Here is a 26,211-nt window from a genome sequence, read left to right on the forward strand (position 1 = left end):
CCTTGCAGAGTGCCACAATGGAACTCAGACACAGTTTGGAGGGTTGGGCATGGGCACAGGGATGGGCCTTTAAGTGGGAAGGAACTCCATTCTAAGAGCCTTCATGCTGCAGAGCATGTCCTGGACCATGCTGGGGCAGTGCCTGTCTGGGTGGCAGCTAATCGGGGACAAAACTAGAGGTGACTAGATTAGAGGAAGCTGTCTGAATATTATCTGTGCCATTTCTTACTGTGGAATTTGATTTGAAAACTGCCAGTAACAATCTTTTCTTGGAAGTAGGCAGGGATAGATAGTATAAATAAATATAATCTAAAAGCAAAAACAGGACTGAAAATCAAATCTTCCAGCAAAAGGCAGTGAAATCAGGGCTTCAAATCAAATCTTCAGGTCTAGAGGAAGTTCAAAGCAATTACGGAACACCATGCACAGCAGAGCGGCGGTACAGAGAGAAGTTTGGTCATGGACCCATTAGAGGTCTCAGCTTGGTTTGTCTTAGTACTAGAATGTAAAACATGGCAGTGGGCTTTAGAAAACCAGAATCCAAACAGTCACTTACAGTTTATTTTTAAAAGGCACCTGAATTAGCATGTCTAAACTACTTGAGTCTTCCTAGCATCTCTTTATCCCACTCCCACAACCTTCAGGTAATAGTCTTTGATTGTCTTTCCATGGGGTGGATACCTAACAGGACCCCCAACCCAGGGACCAAGTAATGAAACTAAACAGCAGGCACCTGATTTTAGCTGAACAAATTTCAGTCTGTCTCCAGGAATTTGAAACCAGCACAGAACACAGAATGTGCAAAGGCAAAGAGGTAGAAAAAGGTTAGGAACTGAGTTCTAGTTGGATGGCATTCCAGAGAGAGGGTACAGAGAGCCCTGTTGTGGAGTTCCCACCTAATTCATTTTCCCGATAGATACTTGGTTAGTTGGCTCTATTGATTTCAGAAGTTGCTGAGAGAAGAAAAATTTTTAGCAAATATCATGATCAATGTTTATAAATATCATCCTGCTTTGTTGTCTGAACAACAACAGACTTGAGGGCAGGATACATAACCCCCAAATTACTCAAAAGCAATGGAACACTGGGTAAAACACAAAAGATACAATGTAAAAGCAGGAAAGCTTGTGGCCAAGACACAATTACCTGGATATCAAACACAGGGATGGTCAGGCCACCTAGAGGTAGGGCAACATTTTATGCCGAAAGCACATTCAGTTCATTTGCAAATATTTATCAAAATACCTACCCTATGCCAGAAACCTACCCTATTCTATTGTCAGTAGCTGGAAATACAGTAGTAAACAGGGGAGAAAAGGTCCTTACTCTCTTCAGGTTTCCATTTTTAGACTTTGACTCAATAGAAATTTTGCCTACATACTTTCTCTGTCAATTATTGGACATAGAGTTTCCACCTGATAAGCATATGATCTACAAACTTCAGAGTAGTCAAGCTAACTGGAAATCCCTCAGGGATACTGTTTTAGAGACAAATTCCAACTTCAGGTATTCATTCTGATGGGAATGGAAATGGAAAGGAAAGGAAAGTTCCCAAACTTGAGTAAAAAGAGGACATGGTAATAATGGCCTTATCTCGGAAGTCTGATTCTGGAAGGTATGAGAACCAGGTCTTTGCAATATAAACGAATGCTGTAAATCGGGTAAAGGAGACCATGGCAAATTTAACCCTCTGCCCAGTTTTCCAAGTACAGAAGATTGTACGAACTACAAAGCCTGAAATATTTAATATCTGAACCTTGTTATAGAAAAAGTTTGTCAACTCATACCTTGAGAAATTCTCAGGTAGGCTATCTAATGCTCTCATGAAAGCTCCTTCTGCTTCTGCATTTTAATATTTTTTCAAAGAAATTAATTTTAATTTAATACTAAGAGACAGAAAACTCCATAACTGGTCAAGCACAGATACCCAAGGAAACATAAAAAGAATCCTTGCAAATTATAGTAGCTTAAAATCAATGATTGTTTTTTGATTCTCTAGTTTAAAGAAATAACATACTTGTTTTAGAAACCAATGAGCATTTATAAAAGTACTACCAATTAGCAATACATAGAGATCACCTTGATTAAATTTCTGACATATATCCTCGTAGTCCTCCTTATAATTGGTTTATTAAATTCAAGAAGATACTTATGTAGGTGATACAATTTTATTCTCAAAGTTGATGTTACCTATAATTCATTAGTTCTAAAATAAATAAAATGAGTAATACACCTATAAGTGCTGAAGTCTCCCCCAATAAACTGAGCTATACACTGGAAGGGACTGTAACTCTTACTCATTTTAATTTTCACAGAAAGCAGGATCCAACCTGGTATTTAGTCAGGACTCATAAAATGTTGATAGAATGAATGATAAAGAAAGCTACTAGACAATTATGTTTCTACATAGGTCCTACTCGTGGGAACTTTGTGAACTGCCCTCATTCATGAAGTACAATGTGGTTCCATTAGGTTGTTACTATTGAACACCTACACACTTTCTCTTGCTTTGGTGAGCTCCTTGTTAGATGTGTCACCCTTTAAAATGTGTTTTTTCCCTTGCTAATGTAAGTTTTTCAAGGTCAACCCACAGTTTCCTAAAATAATAATATCTCTGGTGTTTCCCAGAAATAGCATATACAAATAGGACATTTAAAATGGTTCTTTGGGGACGCCTGGGTGGCTCAGTTGGTGAAGCAGCTGCCTTCAGCTCAGATCATGATCCCAGCGTCCTGGGATCAAGTCCCGCATCGGGCTCCTTGCTCCGCAGGGAGCCTGCTTCTCCCTCTGCCTCTGCCTGCCATTCTGTCTGCCTGTGCTTGTTCTCTTGCCCTCTCTCTCTGGTAAATAAATAAAATCTTAAAATAAAATAAAATAAAATGGTTCTTTGATTTGTGAGATTTGTACTTGATGGTGAATAACAGTGAGAAGTTCCCAAATTTGAACATGAGAATGCTATGCTCTTCTCCAGAATGAAAATGGCAGAATATTATAATAAGTTATCACTCTTCCTCAGTCAACACTGTAACTCTGTCAATACATAGATCCCATACACGTAAGTAGTCCTCTGAACAAAAATCTTCTCAGCTCTTTTTCCTAGGTTTTGATTTGGTCACACTGGCCCCTGAAGTAAAACTAGAAGTTACAAAATCTTGGTGGTCATCAATGGAAAAACTCCAAGATCACCACAACTATGCTTGGGTCTGAATCAATAGAGAATAGGTTAATATAAAGGTTGAGGGAATGGCTGAGTGATGAAGAATCACAAATAAAAATCTGGAATAAGACAGATACCAAAGGTAACAATGATCTCATCTTTTTAAACACATATAGTATGACAATACAGAAATGTGCTTTAAATTTACTTTCGTATCACCTGTTTCCCACCAGGTCTGGAGCAGCCTGGAGACTCCGTGGAGATGAAAAATAACCAAACACTTTGAAAATAAAGATAACTCAAGAATCATCAAGCAAAGATGAGAAAATACCATTAACCTAATGGTATTTTCTCATCTTTACAGATTCCATTCATTCATCATTCATGAATTGATTTTTTGTGAGAAATAAATATTGGTTTCTAGCCCATGCCAGGCTCTTTGCTAATCTTTTGGGATAAAAGAGACATCATATCCATCCTCATGGAGTTTATAATCTAACCAGGAAAAGAGATATTTAAAAATTACTCCTCCTAATGACTAAAACTAAAACAATTTGAATAACAAAATAAGTAAAATAGTGTCGGATTATAACACAAAGAGAAAAACAGGAATATAAAAGAAGACATAGCAAACACTTCACACATATTACAAAAGGTTTTGTTAAGAAAAGAAAAAGGAAACATTGAAATAAAATGGACAAATTCCTAGAAAGGGAAAGCATATGAAATTGATACATGAATAACTAAGAAAATATGAACAAGTATGTAACCATTTAAAGAACTGAATTCATAATTAAAATTTTTTCCACAAAGAAAAGTCCAGACTTTATCAGTAAACTGTACCAAAAAATTAAAGAAGACATAACATTAAATTCTTCCAGAAATAGAAAATTTAGGGAACACTGACCAACTCATTATGTAGATATAGATCTCTTTTACCAACTCTAATTAGAGGATTCCAAGACACGAAAACTGTAAGCTAGTTTCATTCATGAACACAGAAAAAAAAAATCAGAAAATAGAAGAACTGAAATCCAGACAAAAATAAAAAGGATAGCTTCAATTTCTTTCTTTAGTTATAGGGATATTCTAATTAAAACCCAAACCATATTCCCACTGGCATAGCTAAAATTACAAAGCCTGATGACACCAAGTATTGATAAGGAAACAGAGGCACCAGTCCTCTCATGCAATGCCAGTAAGACTATGAACTGGTACAACCACTCTGGAAAACTGTTTGACATTGAGTACTAAATTTCAGTGGACTCATACGCTATGCCATGACAAGTCATAAGGTTAAAAACAGTATCCCTCAAGGTCCATGAACAGGAACATTCTATCAGAGTTACTCATGATTGGTCAGAATTGGAGTAGAGTGGGTCTGATACAGGGATGGAGTGGATACTACAGAGCAATGAAAATTAACAAACTCAAGTTAAAAACAACACTGTGGATGAATCTCACAAACATGGCGTGAAAAGTCTGGTCACCAGAAAAAGTATACCAGGTCATTACATATATGTGTCATATGAAAACAGGCAAAATGAAATGAGATCAATAGAAATCAAAGCAGAGGTTACTTATAGGGAGGAGGGCAGAACAGGGACTGGGAGGGCACCTGAGATGGCCACATTACAAAGTGTGTCATCTGCGGGATTATAACTAGATGTTCACTGAGTACTTTTCTCCATGTGGGTTTTACGCCATTAAAAAAAGTGAAAACAACCAAAAAGGGGGTCCTGACTTTTACCAGCACATTTTAATAACAATAATAAGGTGAACCTGGTATCTGAATAATTTTTATTATTGTGGTATATATAAAGGATAGATGAGAACAGGAAGCCTAGATATGTGAAAAAGGGTAAGAGGCTGCAACAAATAATCTATTCATCAGGGACAGATCAAAAGCTGGAGGGTGACTGTGGATATGGAATTGCTAGAACATTATTACTTGAAAAGTTAAGATATATCGTTTTACAAAAAAAATTTATGATTTCCAGCCTATTCTTTTTTAAAGCTAAGATTAGATGCTTTAAACTCTGAGGTTTCTGATAGATACATAGATAAATAGGTAGGTAGGTAGGTAGGTAGGTAGATTGATAGGTAGAATTAAATGATGAGCAGACGGATAGTATTAAATGATAATTCTAACTACTCTGTCAAACAAAACTACCTCTTAATATAGTGACCATGAGCACATTACTCCACTTCTCCAGGCCTCAGTTTTTTCATCCTAATATAACACTTGGGAGGAATAAATAAAATAATTATGTAAGATGTTTAGCACAACAGCCCTTACTGTGAGCTATCATTATCATCATCATCAGATAAAACTGAATAGAGCTGTATTAAACAGTTTTAGTATCATAAATAATCTTTAAGTCAAATAATTTGACTTAATAATAATCAAAATGTATTGCTTTTTCTTAAACAAAACAAGTCACAACCATTCAAACATTACTGTTTGAATCGACCCTTAGCCAGCCTTCATCTGTACTTTGTAAGCAATAAATGGGCAAGCAGTCTTGTTTTCCCCCCCTAAAAGACTGTTTTTGGTAAAATTCTTCAATTCCACTTAACCCTGTTGTTAGACAATACTGATAAGCTCCCCAAATAAAACAAATCACAGATGATTTGGTTTTGGTTGATTGGGGAACAAAAATCAAACAAGAAAATACATTTTTTTCCTAAAGGATTAAGAAAAACATTGTCAGTAATGCAATGAAAATGATACTAAAATAACTGGGGCAATGTCTCTTTAGATGCTACCCTAGAGCTACTACTAGTAGGAACTGTCACTCCTAAAAGGTGATAGTTCCAGTTCAGATTTGCCCATAAAAAAATAAAATGAGAGAAAATGCAGTTACTTTGTCTAGTACCAACTGAGGTGTTATTTTTATATAATAAAAAATCGGAATCCCATAATCTGATAGCACAGACCTTAACATGGCTGCTAACCAGATCATGTGCAAATGTCCTATAACTAGGTTCCAATTTTGTAAACCTTTTAGGAAATATTGGACTTAACCAAAACTTCTTGAGCTTTTTTGGTCTTTTGCGTTCATTGTAAACAAAATATTTAGAAGTCCTTCAGTTACAGAAGAATCATTTGCATTGAATGTCCTCTTTGTTATCACTTTAATTTATACTTTACTAAAATTACCAGGGTCTGCCTAACAGACAGAAAAATAATAAAAAATTTTTATTTTTAAATTTCATCAATTTTGTAATTTTATAGGATCAATCTGTGTCAAGAAAAGATCATTTACATTCTACAAATCAATTTGGTTTTGATTTCCAGCATTTAATCAAGAACTTAGGACTCAAAATTTTTTCTGACCACAAAGTCCCTGTGTTCGTCTGAGAGAAGTGTATGTGTATATTTATACACACACACACACACACACACACACCCCTTTTTGTTAGACTCTGTCTTGACTTTGTTATTCTTTTCCACAGCTAATAGAGTTCCCCACAGAAAGAGTGCCACTAATTTAATTTTCTCTTTTGGCTTTTTCACTCTTCTCTAGAAACCATTGTTTATTTTCCAGAGTCCATTAAACAGGTTGAGTTGAAATGTTAGTCACAGTAGAGCGTTCATTTGTTTTTATTTTAGAATTTATCTGCTCAACCTACTTTACAAGAAAACGTAGTAGCCTTTCTCTCTTTTTCTATTAGTTAAGGAAAATCCACTCTTGACACCATAGAATGAAGCTGAAAACCATAAAACACAGAAACATAGGAACTTTGCCCCTCCCAAGTGCAGCTGTCATATACTATCATTCCACATAATTCCATATAATTGAACAAATAATTGTTTACTCTGCCCTGCATCCAAGCCAATTGTCCAAAGCTTTGTTCCCTTTATTATTTCCCTGCAAGCACCAGTGCTAGTGGTATTATGTGGTGGTAGGCTAGAATTAGACCTTGTGCTCATAGACTACTCCGATTATCAGAAGCAAACATAAAGTAGAATCCTTTCACATTAACTTCATCATAAGCAGTGTGCAAACTTAAAGATCTGAAATATTTTGATAGAGGAAAATCTATGTGGTTTGAAGATTCTGTAGGTTTGATGACTGCCTTTCTCAAGTATAAGGATTGGAAGATAGGCTGTAAGATAACAAGCAGGCAATTTCCTTTCATTTTAATAAGGAAGTTATACAATGCAGCCCAAGGGGGCACACCATCCTCAGAGAACTCTATTAGGCTTCAACACAATCCCCCAAATCTATACTCGTAAATGTTATTTTGTAATTTGAACACCGTGAAAATTAAATCAGCACCCTAGGCGGGCTGACTCACTGGCAAGGAAGCAAAAATTGGAGGCCAAGGGCCATTTTCTATGGTTACCATTAGTCAAGTATAGTCAGTAAAATGAAGCTTATCTTAACTGTTAAAAACAAAAAACAACAAAACAAAACAAAACAAAAACCCGCCTCTCCAAAAAACAATGTCCACAAAAAAACTTGAAAAGTAAACCATTTGAGCATGTATACTACCAAAAGGCAATTTTATTTATCTGTTCAGCATTTTCTTAGACAATTTTTTACTATCTCAATATTAAATTTTGCTTCCTCCGCAATTTCTAGAATATCTTTTTAAAATCATCTGGGAGCGAAAGAGTTAATTCTTAACCCTTTAATATCTAAGTAATCTGTTATGATTTAGTAGGAAGTAACTGACCTTAGGCACATGCAGCTAAGGAGAAAAAGGAATCTGGGGTCTTCTGTAAGCCATAAAATAAATACGGAGAGGTAGAAAGGCCCAAAGACATACCCCACCAACCTAAAAGTCGTGCTCAGCGGAGAACCTTACTTCTTAGCATCATGCCAGCTCCTAACAGCAATCCCTTGCAGTAGCCCATGGCAGAACTGGGTCAGGCATGTCTTGGTCAAAATTGGTGCTGACCACAGCTTTAACTAATAGCCTGGGAAAGAAAGTTACCCTCTTATGCTCAATTCAACTCCAAAGAAACCAAAGAAACAGGATGAGGTCTGGCTTTACCAAGGAAGAAATACAGCAGCAGCCAGAGAACAGTACTTACAGTAGGCATTTTTTAAAATGATGAGTTTACATGGAACTCCATTTTTCTTTCATTGATCAAAAGTATTAGGGGGCACCTGGGTGGCTCAGTGGGTTGGGCCTCTTCCTTCGGCTCAGGTCGTGATCCCATCATGACTTGAGCCAAAGGCAGAGGCTTTAACCCACTGAGCCACCTAGGCGCCCCTTCTTTGTGGAAAGATTTTTAATCTTTTTTATTAATTATTTTTATTAACATCTTATGTATTATTAGCCCCAGGGGTACAGGTCTGTGAATCATCAGGCTTACACACTTCACAGCACTTACCATATCACATACCCTCCCCAATGTCCATAACATAACCACCTTCTCCGCTTCCCCCCAGCAACCCTCAGTTCATTTTGTAAGAGTAAGACTCTCTTATAGTTTATCTTCCTCCCGATCCCATCCTGTTTCATTTTTTCCTTCCCTACCCTCCAAAACCCCACTCTGCCTCTCAAATTCCTCATATTAGGGAGATCATATGATCATTCATTGTCTTACTCTGATTGATTTATTTCGGTCAGCAAAATACCCTCTAGTTCCATCCATGTCATTGTAATGGCAAAAGTGAGTAAGGTCTGTTGGAGTAGGAAAGTCAGGTTTAGTAAGAAAAAATCCTTCATGGGAGTGGCAAACATGAGCCAAGATCTTTGGTCCTCTCTCTGTTACTGATTTGGGTAGAGGTCAAGGGTTTAATAGATATTAATTTGAAGTTTCGGCCAACTAAATAACAAATATCTTTTTTTTTTAGATTTTATTTATTTATTTGACAGAGAGAGATTACAAGTAGGCAGAGAGGCAGGCAGAGAGAGAGAGAGGAGGAAGCAGGCTCCCTACTGAGCAGAGAGCCCAATGCGGGACTCGATCCCAGGACCCTGAAATCATGATCTGAGCGTAAGGCAGCGGCTTAACCCACTGAGCCACCCAGGTGCCCCAACAAATATCTTTTTATTTCAAGATATTCTTTTGCTACTCTCAGTCATGAGGTAGAAGATGGCAGTAAGAAACCAATATTCAGTCAAAAGGATTAGCTATGAGCTTTTCAGTCAGTCCAGTCTTTGTAAATTTGTATCCCATCCTTACAAAGACAGTAAATCTTACTTGCTCTAGGAAAAAACCAAAAAGGATATTTAAAATATTAGAAGGTTAGTTAGTACTAGTATTATCACAAAGTGATGTGAATTCTATATTTATTGATATAGTTTGGAGTTCACATAATTAGGGGGCTTTTCAGTTTCCTAGTAACCATTTTCTTTCAGAAACATTAGCCATATTTCCCATATGTGAATCTAAGTTATCAAGCCTAAAAGAGCTCTCCTCTCGCTCATTCGACAGGACTCTTCCTAGTTACGTTTTTCATTTCAGTATATTCTTTTGATCATTTTCTGCAGAAAGTCACGGTCAAATATCCACATTTTAGTTACTGGCACCCCGACAATGACGGGGTGACTGCTCCTTTTGATAATGTAACACTTCCCTGGGGCAGAATGCCAAAGATTTGTCAGCACAACCGCACCTCCTCTTTGATGGCGAAGCAGCAAATGTCACAACACAACAAATGTGATTCAGCCCTAACATTTTTATAAAACCCAACCCCATCCGAAGCAAGTCTGCCCATATACAACCTCCAAGTGAGAGAAAGAGCACCGTACTCTTCAGTGTCCACGTGGGCATCTATGTCTACACATAGGTCCTATTGAGCGCCCCCCCCACACACACGAATTTAGAAATTCTTACCACCTGAAAATCTGTGAGTTCAAACACACGGGGGCCAGTTTAGCAATACTTTTGACCAGTCAATAAAATGGAGTTCTTTGTAAACTTAGTATTTTTTTTTTAAAAAACTTACCAATGCCTTAACGAGGATATCAAATTCAGTTGGTAGGAAAGAAAATTACTTAGAGCAGAGTTTTATAACATCTAGTTATGAGACCATTAAGGCCCAAATGCAAAAATCAACCAATTTGTAAATATGATGGGTCACTTGCACAGAGGCAAGCAGTCACTATCAGAAAGAAACAATGAAAAGCCTAAGAATAATGAGAATATTATAAATTATAATATTTACAATTTATTAATTATAAATTAATAAATTAATAAATTAAATATTGTAATATTAAATATTGTAATATTTAAAGCCATTGTTTGGCAATTAATTTTAGAAGTTAAAATTTCAAAAGCAAGGCCACCTGGGTGGCTCAGTGGGTTAAAGCCTCTGCCTTCAGCTTGGGTCATGATCCCAGGGTGCTGGGATGGAGCCCCACATCGGGCTCTCAGCTCAGCAGGGAACCTACTTCTTCCTCTCTCTCTGCCTGCCTCTCTGTCTACCTGTGATCTCTGTCAAATAAATAAATAAAATAAGATAAAATTCAAAAGCAATTACCTTCATAATGTCCCCCAAATTTTACTCCGTAACTCATTCCTTGAAACAAACGCCTTTTCCTTTTCACTTAATGGCTAATCTTTCTATTTTATCTGAAATTAAAAGGTGAGGCAGTAGAAATTGAGGGGGTGAAGAGTAAACCGTTCACTCAACATACTATAGGAAAAGTGGTTGCAGACGGCACACATATCTTCTGGGGTCTGGAAAAAAACAAAGCAAATCAAACCAAAACAAACACGGGTATTCTCTCCTTGTTCATTACAGAAGGGGGAAGATGAGGCGTGGATGTCCGAACTAATCAGAACCTCTGAGACTCCATGATCATCTGCAAGGAATCCTGGGAAAGGAAGTCTCATTTTTCCTACTAGTTCAAGATCTCAAGAAGCGTGGGCACTTGAGCTGTTCTGCCACCTGGCCATCACATAAAACCTGAGCACGAAGCCAACACTGTAGTTCTCAAACAGCGGCTGAAGAACACCCAGCACCAGTTCTGTGACTGGAATACAGCTCTATCTGAAGCAGGTTCCACAAGCTCCAGGATTTTTGTTTCTGTGAGCATATTCTTTTTTTTTTTAATTGATTTTTAAAATTTTTTTATAAACATATAATGTATTTTTATCCCCAGGGGTACAGGTCTGTGAATCACCAGGTTTACACACGTCACAGCACTCACCATAGCACATACCCTTCCCAATGTCCATAACCCCGCCACCCTCTCCCTAACCCCTACCCCCAGTCCCCCCTCAGTTTGTTTTGTGACATTCAGAGTCTCTTATGGTTTGTCTCCCTCCTGAGCCATATTCTTTTAACTTCAGTCAGTGCGCGCGGGACATTTTAAAATCTGTCATCAAAGAGATAGGAAATGGCCCATCACTCCATATTCCATTTAAAATCTGAAAAGCGATTTTGACGGATTTAGGTGAGGCACTTTAGCAATACTTTAGACTCATCAACAAAATGCAGCTCTTTGTTGGCTCCGTATTTTTTAAAACTCACTGATGCCTTAACAAAAAGAGAAGGGGTTGTTAGTCCCATTTCATAATCATAGAATGAGACAAAGCGGAGAGAAGACCTAAGCAGAGTGGCCACATCATCTGAAACTTAGTATAGTATCAGTCATAACCTTAGTTTCTAAAATCTGTCACCAGCTCCTTTTCAGGTTTGTGAATCTTAGGAATGAAAGTGGTGAATATATATGAGCTCAAGAGCTAAATATGATCTCAATAACAATAATGCCAGTGGGTTAACTATGTTATAGGATGACATTATCTCCACAAAATTATTCTAGTTTGCCTATGCTTACTTCACAACAGATATCAATGCAGAAATGAAACGTGGAAGTTATGTTTATATAACACATAATTACATTTTTATACCAAGGAAGTTTGGGATATAGAAACCCACAAATATTCATTAATAGGTTACACCTGCCTTACAGGTAAAAAAAAAAAAAAAACTGCTTCTGCTTTTAAGAATAATTTCTTTGCTTCTTTATTTTATCCTTTGGTTTCGTGTTTTCTGGTTATGGCTGACGTTTTCAAAGTTGACACTCATTGATGATAAAGGAAAATTTTAAAACAGCCAGGAAAACACTTTCTAAAGATGCTTTATGGCTCTCAGTAATCTAATTTGTGGGAAATGCAGAATGGAGCACCACAGAGTGCTTTTCAATAATTTATGGTGGAGATTCATCTCCTAAGTTTAGAAACATGATTTGTGACCCAACTGTGCTGTGAACCTATTTGTGTAATTAGACGGCTGGCTACAATCCTGAACCTGGCCCATTCTTCCTGCACACTCTTCTGGGGCTGCAATAGATTCCTGGAGCCATCCCTTAGAAAATGAATAAATGAAAACAGTTATTTATACTGTATTTTAAAAATTCTACTTACTACTAAAGCACAGAACTGGCTGGTAGATTTTCATTGTTAGAATTTTTCCTTCTGAGTTTAGAGGGGAAGAGATAAACACCAATACAAAATGATTTTGTTTTCATTTCATTTTCATGCTTGAATACTGCAGGATTTTTTGATCATGTAATGAAATCAATGTCCTGACTAAAAATTCACCTTAAATGGGAAAAGGGACTAAGAATATCACAGCTATAAGTATTTCTAGTTCTAGTATTTCATTGAGTGAGACTTAGCATTGAGAAAACTATTTTAAAAACTATTTTTAAAATAATCTTGAACTTAGAGTGAAAAAAGTCAGTTATTTATCTTTTTGTATTTACATGACTATTCTTAAGTTGTAGAATGCTAAGTTTCTTATAACAAACAGGAAGAGAGTTGGTCTTTTTCCTACATTCACTTCCACATCCCTCACTCTGTTTTATTATCCAAATTTTCATCTTTAAGTGGAACAAACAGGCATTCAGCTTTAAAAGAAGAAAAAGAAAAGGAAAAATCCAGACAATAGACAGCTGTGAATTATGTATGACCTGTGTCCTCAGGGACAATAAACTAGAAATCAGTTAAGAAGAAACTAAATTCTGATGCCATCCTCCTCTATTTTTAGGTAAAAGAAAACTTTTAGTTTGAATATTTGTTGTCAGCAAGAACTAACATCCACAATGAAAATTTATTTATACTGTTCTATTTTATACAGTCACCAAAAAAATGATTATATTTAACCCAGTCATGAGATCAATGGAATTTTTTTTTTTAAAGATTTTTTTTTAATTTATTTATCAGAGAGGGGGGGGGGGAGAGCGAGCACAGGCAGACAGAATGGCAGGCAGAGGCAGAGGGAGAAGCAGGCTGCCCGCCGAGCAAGGAGCCCGATGCGGGACTCGATCCCAGGACGCCGGAATCATGTCCTGAGCCGAAGGCAGCTGCTTAACCAACTGAGCCACCCAGGCGTCCCATGAGATCAATGGAATTGTTAAAGTAAACTTGTATAATTAATTACCAAATGCCACTTTTTTTTTTGGAAAAATGCTAAAAATAACAGCTACACAAGAGGCAGAAGGCAATTTTATTTAATCAGGAAATTAGTAAAGCGAGTTTCCTGCTACCCAAAGGTCGTCAAGTGAGTAATAAGTAAAGTAGAAGAATAAAATTTCATTTTGCCCTAGTAATTTATATTTTTAAACTGTTTTCATGAATATATTCCGTTGGACTTAATGTAACATAAAAAAGGATCTGGGAGTAAAAGCCCAAATACTTGGGTTTGACTTCCAATTCTACTGGCTTTGTGAACTTGAGCAACTAATTTAAACCTTCTGAGCCACAGATGCCTAAAATGGAAAGTGGAGGCAATACCTGACCTATTTATATTACCAAGTTAAGTATCTGAAAACATAGCACTTTGCAAATTGTAAAGCATTATTCATATATAAAATACTGCTATTATAAAATTTTTTTAAAGCTTTAATCTCGAAACTGTAGCGACCCATCTAAAATTAGGCAGTTAATTACACTGCCCAAGGAGGGCTGCAATTCATCACCTTATGAATTCAAAGGTGTTTTTTGAGCTGAAAAAATTTTTTTTAAATTTCTAACCTTGTAAATCTCTAGCATTTTGCTAAGATTAATAAATAGATGAATCCTAGATATTTTTTGGTTATACCTAAACTGGTTTTTAATTATTCTATAATTAACACTGGGAAATTTTAGTAATTCTATAATTATTAATTTAGGCAATTACAGTTTCTGAAAAATTTGTCTGCTTTCATATTACATTATGAGGCTCTTGGTGCATAATTTAATTCTGAGAACCTCTCTGTACTTGCTAACTATTTCTGCAATTGAATTGGAAAGGAACACTGTCTCCATGTATTCAAAGCTCAGGAATCCCTTCCCTTCTGTTTGGAGGCAGTCTAAATGGACTCTGGTTTTCATCTATAGGTTGCTTGGGCAAGTGTATCATTTAAACTAGATCTTATTCATACATGTTCATAATTTAGTCTCTGCTGCATACAATAACTGACATTTACTTAAAGCATCTGTAGGAAAAACTATGGAAAATACAACAGCAACAAAAATATTCTATACAGTGACAGTGAACCAGTTAAACTAATTAGTCAAGGAAAGCTTTTGACCAGAACTGGTAAATATGTGTCCAAATATGTGGGAGGCCCCAAGCTCCCAGCCAGTAGGACAGCACTCCCAGATAAGCATTACTGATTTCTTGCCGCCAAGACTCAGCCTCTTTCTGAACTCCAGCAAGCTGCTACCAGTTCTGTAGATTTGACATGCAAGGAGAAAAACATTTACTTATTTTTGCATCAAACCATCAAGAGCCTGCAGGAGCCTATAGGGTATATAATTTTTATCTGTTTACCAGATGAATTTTATCTCCAGAATTAACACACATTCCCCTCTGTGTCAGTGCTGATGCTGGTCTTTACTGCTTTTATCATTATTACACCTTGAAATAGATTTAGATTAATATTATCAGAAATAACCCAGGGTGAGAAATGCATAAAAAATAAGAAGCAGATGACTATCTTCAATAAATAAAAAGATAAACTGCAAATTCCAGTCGGACATACAAAAAGCAATTTTTTTTTTTTTACTCCGAACTCAGGAATAGAGACATTCCAAAGGAAAATTCTGATAAGAAGACATAAATTTATTCAATGAGTACCTTATAATTTATGTTGTAAAAAGTCCCACAGCAATGAGAAAAAAAGTGAAAGATGATTAACGTGCATTGAGAAACAAGGGTCACTCTTTCTTGGCTTTTTCTGTTGGAGTGTTACAATAGCCAAGTCCAAATTTATATTCTATACTGATGCTACTCACAGGCTGCTAGTCACGTGCTCTCCCTGCATGAGTAAACGGCAAGCCTACCTGCCTGTAGTGGCACATAAAGTTCCCTCGACAAATCAAGACCAGACTTTAGCTTGTTAGCCCAATTGTATCACAAGGGCCTCAGCTACAGCTTCTGAGGGTCACTTTTGATATTTCTGGTTGTTTTCTAAGAGTATCATTTTTACAGGTTTTTCCTGACCAATGTTCAGACTGCCACTTCTACTTTGTACTTTGGCCATAGTCCTAGTGCTCATTTTGGCCTATTACTGCTCTCGAAAGATTGCTGCACAAAGCTCAGTTTGCTGCCATGGCTTAGCCCAGGACTCAGGTCGCTGCCTGATGCTCCGGTCACATCACTCCTCAATCTGCTGCTGGCCTCTATCCTGTAATGTGATGACCTGCTCTGGAGCCCTCACGCCACCCTCACAAACAAATCAAAGCTGCTGATTAATAAAGCAGATGCTGACTCCATCCTTCAGATACATCCCACTGCACAATTACTTCAGATGTAATACTTTTGTACTACATCTCTTTTAGGTTCTGCACAAACCTTAACACCCTGGGATATGCATCTACTGTAAGCATTGCCAGATTGGGGCAGATTCAGTGAAACCACCACGCTATTCTCAAACCCACAGTTCTCCCCAGTACCCCCACTTCCCCCTGAGCCCATGTCATGGAGTCAGACTTCTTCCTCAGGATGAATTCTTTCCTAGGGGTCTCAAAGTTCCTCCTACAATATGCCTTCTGTTCTCTAAGCCACTCCATATCTCAGTTTACCCAATATGCCAATAGGGCTCCCAGGCCGGTATGTTTTTTTTTTTAAGAAGTTCCATCTCCAGATAAATCAGTGGCTACAGATAATGTGGAAACAAGGGATGTGCTGTTGGGAGATTCCACATGGGGGATTTGTACAATCTGTAGCCCTGGTCAGCTGGTCTTCCCTATTATTTATACATACACATATATATGTACATATATAATCCACATGGAAACAGAAATTACATATAACTCCACTGCTGTCTTTCCCCTTCTTGATACTTTCCCTTCATTTTGTATGTCTTACTGCATTGTACTCAAAGGGGAAATGTAAGAGATATATGACCAAAACTCTCCTTTCCTTCTGATTAAGAAACTGACCAATCATGGGGTGGTTCAGTTGGCTGAGCCTCTGACACTTGGTCACGTCAGGTCTGACTCTGACTCTCCACTCAGGTCATGATCTCATGGGTCATGGGAATGAGCCCCAAGTCAGGCACCAAGTAGTAGGGTCTGTTTGAAGATTCTCTCCTCTGCCCGCCTCACACCTTGTAAACGTGCATGCGTGCTCATGCTTTCTCTAAGATATATAAATCTTAAACAAACAAACAAACAAACAAAGCTGACCAATCATAATATAATCTCTGGAGCTCTGTCTCTTCTCAGAAACATAAAGAAAAAAGAAGCATAAGGTAAAAATTTTGTACTAAATAATAATTTTAGTTATGGTATACCTATGAAGAAATAGTGGAAGTACAACTGAATTTTAGACCTCTGTGTTCAATAAGAAAAAAGGAACTCTTGAAATAATAAAGCATTTCTTAAAGTCTTAAATTTATTTAAACATGGTTAAGTGAAGAATGATAATGATGGAATCATAGGTTAGTCTTACAAAATAGCTGGATCCTTCAAGGAAGGTTACTAAAAGTGTCTACCCTGTAACTAGCACTGTGCAAGAGTAATGAAGGATAAAAATAAAGTGTACATGCTCTGTTACACATTCTTCCATCAATGAACAAAGTCACTTTTGGAGACATCTTATCTACCATTTGCCAAAAGTAAAGGCTCCCAGCAATATAAATGGTGCTGATCTTTTATTTTTAAAACAGAGGCAAAGTTGGTAAATAAATATCAAACCACGGGAGTTGAACCAGTAATCCTAGATGAAGGGTGTAATAATTAGAATCAGACACCATCATATACCAATAGCCTCATTTAGTAGACATTTCACAATATTCTTGTTGATTTTGCTTGCTTACATGTCCTAGGCGATCAGAGTTTGAAAGACTTGCAAACATAGTAATTCATTCCACAGACACCTTTAAAAAGCCTACTATTTGTCAGGCACTGGCAGGGCAGTGTGATTCCCCTTACTCTTCCACTAGCTTCAGCTTGAGTGTTTCCAGTAAGGGAGTATACTCTTGGGATATTTGTTTCCTTTGTTAGCATCTTTGTTAAAAAGTATTTCCTCAAGGGCACCTGGGTGGCTCAGTGGGTTAAAGCCTCTGCCTGCGGCTCAGGTCATGATCTCAGGGTCCTGGGATCGAGTCCCGCATCGGGCTCTCTCTCTGTAGAGCAGAGAGCCTGCTTCCTCCTCCTCTCTCTTTCTCTGCCTGCCTCTCTGCCTACTTGTGATCTGTCTGTCAAATAAATAAATAAAATCTTTTTTTAAAAAAAAAGTATTTCCTCACTCAGAAACAACTTAAATTCCCCAAATTAAGGAAATGGTAATACATTTTAGTACTTCCAGTCAATGAAATATTTCCAACTGAAAATATTGAATGTCATGGAAAATAGCTATGTATATAAATATATATAAAACAATAAAATATATATAAAAAGTATGATGTTGGATATATTGTAGGTATAAAATGGAGACTTTCATTATCTGGGATAGTAGAGGCAGTAATAAATTTAAACTTCACAATAAACTGGGGAGGGAGGGAGTGAAAAGCGGAGGACCTTTTCTCAAGTTCTCAAAATTGAAATATAAAAATAAGTTGATTTTAACATGTTTAATAAATTTTAGTTATACTTACAACTCTGAGCTCCTTCTTATAACGGACAGAGAGTGAATTAATTATTGTGCTGGGGTGTGAGAAAGAGTAGTGAAGTTTTTTTTTTTTTAATATAAACTCTTTTTATTCTAAGGCTACATATATACAGAAAAGTGAGCAAACCAGAGATGGAAATCTTGGCGGATTAACACAAAGTAAGCATACCCAGGAAACCCACCAGAAAAAGAAATAAAACATTTTGAAAACCACAGCACCTCTCCTCATGCTTGTCTCTGTTACTAATCCCGTCTAAGTAACAACTACTAGCTAGACTTTCATCACCATGGATTGGTTTTGCTCATTTTTTTAACTCTATAAAAATTAAATTATATACTACGTACTTTCATGTCTCACTTCTTTCTTTCAGCATTATATTTGTGAGGTTCACTGATACTGTTGTACATACTGATGGTACATTTACTTTCGTTGCCATATGATGTTCCATTATATACAATTTATCCATTCTAATTTTGAAGAACATTGTTTTGTTTCCACTTCTGGGCTATTATTAATAGAACTGTTATAAACATTCTGTACATGTATTTTTGGTAAGCACATCTTGGTGCACACACTTCTATTGGGTATGTATCTAAAGGCCTGATGCTGGGTCATAGGGTATGAATACATTCAGATTAAATATAAACTGTTTTGAGTTTAATTGTATCAGCAAAAAAGTTGAATTCCATAACACAGTCCGCAGTTTTACCAAAATGTTCTAGGGCTTTAACAATTTTCCCAAGTGTTTTCTTACTCCCCTGATATACAAATTATTTTCCCCATCCTTCAATTTTTTTTAAGCATCAACCATGCGAAATATCCTGCTGGTTCTGTCTTACCAGACTATCAGCATGTTAAACTCTAACAAAATTGCAGGGACTTTGTTGTTCAAACATTTTCCCAATATCATCTCAACAAGTTAATAAGATCCTGCAACTTTTCCAAACTTTGCACCATATTTGCATTATTTTTTTTTATATTTTACATTTTTGAAAAGAGTCCTTTCCAAAAATTGACAGAACACTGGCCAAGAAGAAAAATGACCAAAAAAAAAATGAAAAGAAATGTTAAGTAAGAATATTTGAGTGGAAGTGAGTTTTATAAATACTCTACTTGCCATGAAATAATATCCTTTTCTTCAGCCTAATAGCTGGTAGAAACTAAGAAGGAACACTCAAATAACTTGAATACAACAGTATGTATAAAAAAAATCTTGTAAGAAAATATACCAAACTACTTCTTGATGGTAGTATCCAAAGTGACACTTTTACTTTAGTATTTTCTTTTATTTGTACAACAAATCTTCATTATTTGTATAAGCAGAAAATATCCATAAGGGTTAGACTACAAGTGAAATTTCCTTCCTTTTCAACATCTTCTCATCAGTCTAAGTTCTGCTTTATGTAAATACACAGAATAAATTCAGCGTATTTTCCATATAAACTCTCTTGAAATAATTTTTAACTGTTCTGATTGTTTCTTTTTCATGGGACAAAACCTCCAGATCCTCCTACAGTTCTTTCTATGACATGATTTTAAGAGCTTGTGTGATTTCACTACTCTCCTTTAGACATGCTCTAGTTGTGTTCTTCCAGATTTATATTGTCCTAGAAATACATACACAATAGGAACCAAAGAAATCAAACCTGACAACTGCGTTAAATTTATGGTAGCCTTCCTAGATGCACAAGGTAGTTAATGATAAAGTTCTTGCTATAATATTCAGTCTGGATAGTGAATTACAGTTTATGCTGTATTTTATAACATATAATATACAGTGTATACAGTTCATACAAATAAAAACATTTCTCCTGTTCATGAAAACAACACAAACTTTGTAGTTTAAATTTTGATGGCTAAGATCATTACTCTGATGTAATCGAAATTTTAGACTACAAATTAGTAATAGCAGTGATGGACATAACTGCATTTCTGCTTTTTCCCTAAATGGACTAATAATGCAAAGAGTCCTACAATGGTTAAATTTGAAACATTATTTTTTTAAGATTTATATATTTGAGAGAGAGCAAGCATGAGCAGAGGGAGGAACAGATGGAGAGAAATTAAGCAGACTCTGCACTGAATGTAGAGCCCAACACAGGGCTCGATCCCCCAACCCTGAGATCATGGCCTGAGCCAAAATTAAGAGTCAGATGCATAACCAACTGAGCCCCCCAGGTGCCTCAAGTTCAGCACATCTTAATTTCTTCTGTTTTATAAATGGTATAACATTATTAAGTATTTATTTTTAATTCTAACAACAAAAATCCAGTAATATTACAGACCATAATTTTGACAAGGGAGATATAAATGTTTCTGTGAAATATAGGAATATTAAAATAAACAGCAAGAAGCATATCTTCACATAAAGGTTATTTTAGGTGTCAATATATTTCATCATTAGTCATTATAAACTCTCCTATTTTTATTTTCATACCACTGATTCATATCTATATTTTGGATTTTTTGGAAGGTCAATGATGTCATAGATATAATAGGTCAATAAACATTGTCATTATTTTAAATACACCAATACTTTTATATTACTTTTAAGGGTTGTGAGAAAGAATCTATCAACATGGAAATTCAACATTTATTTAAACATTCAGAACTTTTGAGAGAAATGTGAAGCTCACAATGTCATAAACATTCACTGGATGATATGTACACAAATATTTATTGAGGCAATTTTTTAGAAATAGAGAAAAATTGAAGACAGAGTGAATACTCAATATTAGGAGGAAGGTTAAGCATATGGATAAGATGGAGCTATTAAATTGAGAGTATTACAGTTTTCTACATATGAGGCTGCACTTAATATTTCATAGAATTTTTAAAAAGTATCTTGCAGAAAAATATGCCTATCTCTCTCTCTCTCTCTCTCTCACACACACACACACACACACACACACACAGAAGCACATTTGTAAATGCAGAGCAAAAAGTTTGGAAAAAAACATATTATTAAGTGCTTTCTACAAGAAGTGGAAGTATGGGGAAAGAGGAACTTTTTTATTTTTTTAAATTCACTCATAATATATTAAAATACAGTTTATGCGGAGACCAAATTAAAGGAGAAGAATTGACTCCAAAATGTACCTCTAACTTTTATTTTCAAGGCTTCTCAAATTTATACTAAACACATTCCTTTTTCTTTCTTTATTAAACCTACCCCCACCTCAGCAAATGAAGGAATAGTGACCAATACTGATGAATGGCTGGCTTCAGAGCAGTGATGTCATGTACAACAACCTAGAAAACCATGAATAAAATCTGAATATAACAATAAACTATTTATTTTTGGCAATCTTCTGAATTCCAAATTAGATACAGTTCTCTAACTTTAGTGGAAGCTCTGTGTATGTGTCTGAGAGTGTGGGAGCCAACAAAGGGTAGTGTTTGTCCCACTGAATTTAAATGTCTCTGCATATTATCCTCTTGGCTGGCCAGATGACAGAGGCCCTTGCCAGTCCTACTCTTTAAATAGAGACCTACACTTTTTAAATAGAGCTTACTTGTTCCAGAGAAAGGTTTTCTTTCCTTGTGCTCAAATTTTACTCTTTAAGGAGCAAATGAGCCTCTCTGCCATCAGTAGCTCATGCACATTCCCAGGATGCGTTTGACTTACGAGCCGGTTTTTGTTCAAAAGGTTAAATTAAAATCTTTTTATTCTCTACTTTAATTTCCAGCACCTAATGAAAAGGTCAAACCATTTTCAGGATATTTCCAAATATTGCTGTCAACTATCTTTTCACCCATTTAACTATCCATGCATAAAAGGTGTATTTGATTCGAGGAGAGCTGAAGTTTCAAAATAATGCCTTCATTCCCAACTGTCTGTAAACAGTTCACCTCCAGGCATTTAAGAACAGATAGGCCTCGTTATAACACACAGAAAAACAACTGCTGGTGCAGATGAATAGTATTAGGTTAAAATTTTCTTTAAAAAAGACTCAGAAAGCTCTGTGAACATCCACACGTATAATCACAGGTACTTTCTTTTTCAAGGGTAGCATGTGCAATCTAAAGCACAATCATGGGAGCCATCCAGTCCTATATATTTTAGCATCATGTATACCATCACAACGTAGTCACAGCAATTATGCAGTCAGCAGAAAATGGGCAGCTTCTCAATATGTAAAGTCAATTAAAACCATCATATAGAACATAATGTAAACAGATGAACAAATTACCCAACTCATTCAAAATATATTCCAGTGGAAAACGAGGAAGTAGTCATCAAAAAAGTTCAAGGAACGCAACTGTAATTGAATTAACATTATTACTTAAAGTTGTGACTTGAACTAGTAGAACTAATTTCACCTTCCATGATTCGTGAAAGTTGATTACAGTTGTTAAATATGTAATCTATTGCCATGATATGATTATTGTCTTAAGAAAATGCAAAATTTATTTTCGTAGCTCTGAATTCTTGTTTCACTGATATGGTGAATGCAGCAGCCTCTTGCTTTCTATAATACATACATTGGCAACTAGGCATGACTTTTTCAGGTCATAAAGTGATTAAGCTCTTGGGTAATTTGAGAAATTCAATTACAGGTAACATTTCCAGCCCCGAATCTTGCATTGGTTATATAAATGAAAGAAATGAGAAAGATAATTCTTAGTATATATGAATTAAGTGCATGAAAGTCACGTTATGACCAAGATTATTAATGGTGCTAGATGATAATGAACAAGAAGAGGGGTCAGCAAATCCCCACTTTTTGAAAAATGACAACAGAAAAGCATTACTGTTCACAACTTATATTTTGGTACCAAACACCTATCTTAACATCACAGTTGACACTATTTTATTGATTCACTAGTGCCTCTTTTGGGCATGGCAGAGTTTGAAAAACAATTAACCTTCAAGGAAAAAAAGACATTATGACAAAGTCTAATAATCTGACTCTATTGTATCTATGATACCATCCTCTCATTCCATATCCTTAAAAAATGAATATATTTGGAAATAGAACCTTAAATACTAAAATAAGTATGGAACATACAGTGTTTAGAGGGTAAAGTACAGTAATTAGGTTTTCTTCTTTTCCTTAGAAGATATGCCACTCAGTATGTAGAAAAATATATACTGAGGCATCTACTTAGAGATTTCATTACTGCTGTTGATAATAAATCACCATCTTCATTAGTAGCTACAATAGCCTGAATGAAGCTTTTCTTTCCTTCTCTTGCTGGATAGATAGATACATACATACATCCACAAATCATGGCAGTTATTTTTATGTGTTCATGTGTGTGCATACAAATCTAAACTGGGTTCTAGGATCATCCAAAGCATTTTTAGGTTCTGAATTCTATTTTATACATGAAGGATCCTACTCTGCTGATTAACACAGACATTAAACGCTAGTTTCAAATACATGTACACACATAAACACACACATAATCTTGAAAGCCCATGACCATTATTTAAAAATAACATGTTTTTGGGTCCCTGGCTGGCTCTGTCAGAGGAGGAGCATGCAATTCTTGATCTTGGGGTCATGGGTTTGAGTACCGTGTTGGGTGTGGAGATTACTTAAAGAAATATATATATATATATATATATATATATATATATATATATATATTTTTTTTTTTTTTAAATAACCATGTTTTTAAAAATGAACCATAACAAGCATCTGAAAAGTCAAGACTTTTAAAAAATGGTCCTCAATGATAATATTAGTGCTTACTTCCTATTGATTCAACTCTATTCCCTTCTTTGATGTATATGGATATGTTCTCTGTACCATAACTAGTTTTTAATCTAGTTTTATGTGGAAGGTGAGATTTTTTTTCAGTTGGCATTCTTCAGTTTAATTTTCTGTCAGTTAAAATACAGTTACATTAAATTTCTAAATAATTTTCTTTAGTAAAAAATTTCCTTGAGACGAATGAAAACAAAAACACAATATACCAGAACTTGTGAGATGCAGCAAAAGCAGTCCAAGAGGGAAGTTCATAAGAATAAACAATGACATTAAAAAGCAAGAAAGATCCCAAAAAATCTAATTCCACATCTTAAGAAAGTAGAAAAAGAACAAACTGAGCCTCAAGTTAGCAGAAGAAAATATAAATGCTAGAACAGAAGTAGAGAACAGAAAAACAGTAGAAAAGATTAACCAAACTATAAGTTGGTTCTTTGAAGAGATAAACAAAACTGACAAATCCTTAGTTAGATTAACCTAAAAAGAGAGAAAGGACCCAAATCAACAAAATTATAAATGAAAAACGAGACATACAACAGATACAGAAGTACAATGGATCATTACAGGCTAATACAAACAATTATGCCAACAAACTGGACTATTAGAAGACATGGAACAATTCCTAGAAACATACAATCTCTCAACACTGAATCAGGTAGAAATAAAAAGTCTGAATAGATCACTTGCTAATAAGGAGATTGAATCAAGGGGCGCCTGGGTGGCACAGTGGGTTAGAGGAGATTGAATCAGTAATCAAATATCTCCCAACAAAGAAAAGCCTAGGACCAGATGGCTTCATTGGTGAATTTCATTAAACATTTGAAGAAGAACGAACACAAATCCTTCTCAAAGTATTCCAAAAAATTGAAGAGGAGGGAATTCTCCTAAACTCGTAGACACACAAGGAAAGAAAACTATAGGATAATTGATCATAATCAAGTGAGATTTACCCCTGGACCGCAAAGATAATCTATACACATGCAAATTAATAAATGTGAGATGTCAGATTAATAGAAAGAAAGAAAAGGATCATGTAATCATCTCAATTGACATGGAAAAAGCATTTGACAAAATTCAATATCCATTCACGATAAAAATACTTAAAAAATTAGGCATATAAGTAACATATCTCAACATAATAAAGGTCATATGTGATATGACCATAATACTATATTCAATGGTGAAAGGTTGAAAGTTTTCCTTTAAGATCAGGAACAAGATCAACATGCATGCTGAGCAATGAGCAATGTACAGAATTGTAGAATCATCATATTATACACCTGAAACTAACATAACACTGTATGTTAATTACATTTCAATTTAAAGAAAGACAAGAGAGATGTGTTTAAAGGAAAAAAAAAAAAAGATCAAAAAGACAGGATCTTTAATCTCACCAGTCCAACATAAAACTGGAAGTTCTAGCTGGAACAATCAGGCAAGAAAAAGAAATAAAAGGTATCAGAATTAGAAAGGAAGAAGTCAAATTGCCTCTATTTGCAGATGACATGATTTTATATATAGAAAATCCTAATGATTCAACAAAAAACTGTTAGAACTAATCAATGAATTCAGTAAAGTTGCAGGATACAAAAGTAATATACAAAAGGATACAAAGAAATTGATTTCATTTACAGTAACATCAAAAGCAATAAAATACTTAGGAATAAATTTAGCCAAGGAAGTGAAAGGTCTGTATGCTAAAAACTACAAACATTGGTAAAAGAAATTTTTTTTAAAAAATATTTTATTTATTTATTTGACAGAGAGAGATTACAAGTAGGCAGAGAGACAGGCAGAGAGAGAGAAGAGGAAGCAGGCTCCCTACTGAGCAGAGAGCCCGATGCGGAACTCGATCCTAGGACCCTGAGATCATGATCCGAGCCGAAGGCAGCGGCTTAACCCACTGAGCCACCCAGGCGCCCAGTAAAAGAAATTCTTAAAAGACACAAATTGAATAGAAAGATATCCAGTGTCCATGGAGGATTAATATTGTTAAAATGTCAATTCTACCAAAAGCTATCTATAGATTCAATGCACTCCCTATCAAGATTCCAATGGCAATGTTTACAGAAATAGAAAAAATAGTTCTAATATTTATATGAAACCACAAAAGTCCCAGAATAGCCAAAGAAATCCTAAAAAAGAAGAACAAAGCAGAAAGCATCACACTTTCTGATTTCAAGCTCTATCATAAAACTATAGTAATTAAAACAGTATGGTATAAAAACAGACAAAAAGAAAAAGGAAAAATAATCAAGAGCCCAGAAATAAACCTGTGCTTTATCCATTCAACTAATATTTGACAAAGGAGTCAAGAAT

The 26,211-nt window shown here is 35.6% G+C and overlaps 1 protein-coding gene across 1 annotated transcript in view; it reads right to left on the minus strand.

The window, feature by feature from the left end:
* HDAC9 (histone deacetylase 9) overlaps window positions 1-26,211 on the minus strand; it is a 662,132-nt gene that overhangs the window by 485,974 nt on the left and 149,947 nt on the right. The window contains exon 2 of the mRNA XM_082692420.1: window positions 3,377-3,409. Within this exon, the coding sequence (XP_082548546.1) occupies window positions 3,377-3,409 (33 nt within the window). The remainder of the gene's footprint in view (window positions 1-3,376; window positions 3,410-26,211) is intronic.

The sequence above is a fragment of the Mustela nivalis genome (assembly GCF_964662115.1).
Source record: "Mustela nivalis genome assembly, chromosome: 12".
NCBI lineage: Eukaryota > Metazoa > Chordata > Mammalia > Carnivora > Mustelidae > Mustela > Mustela nivalis.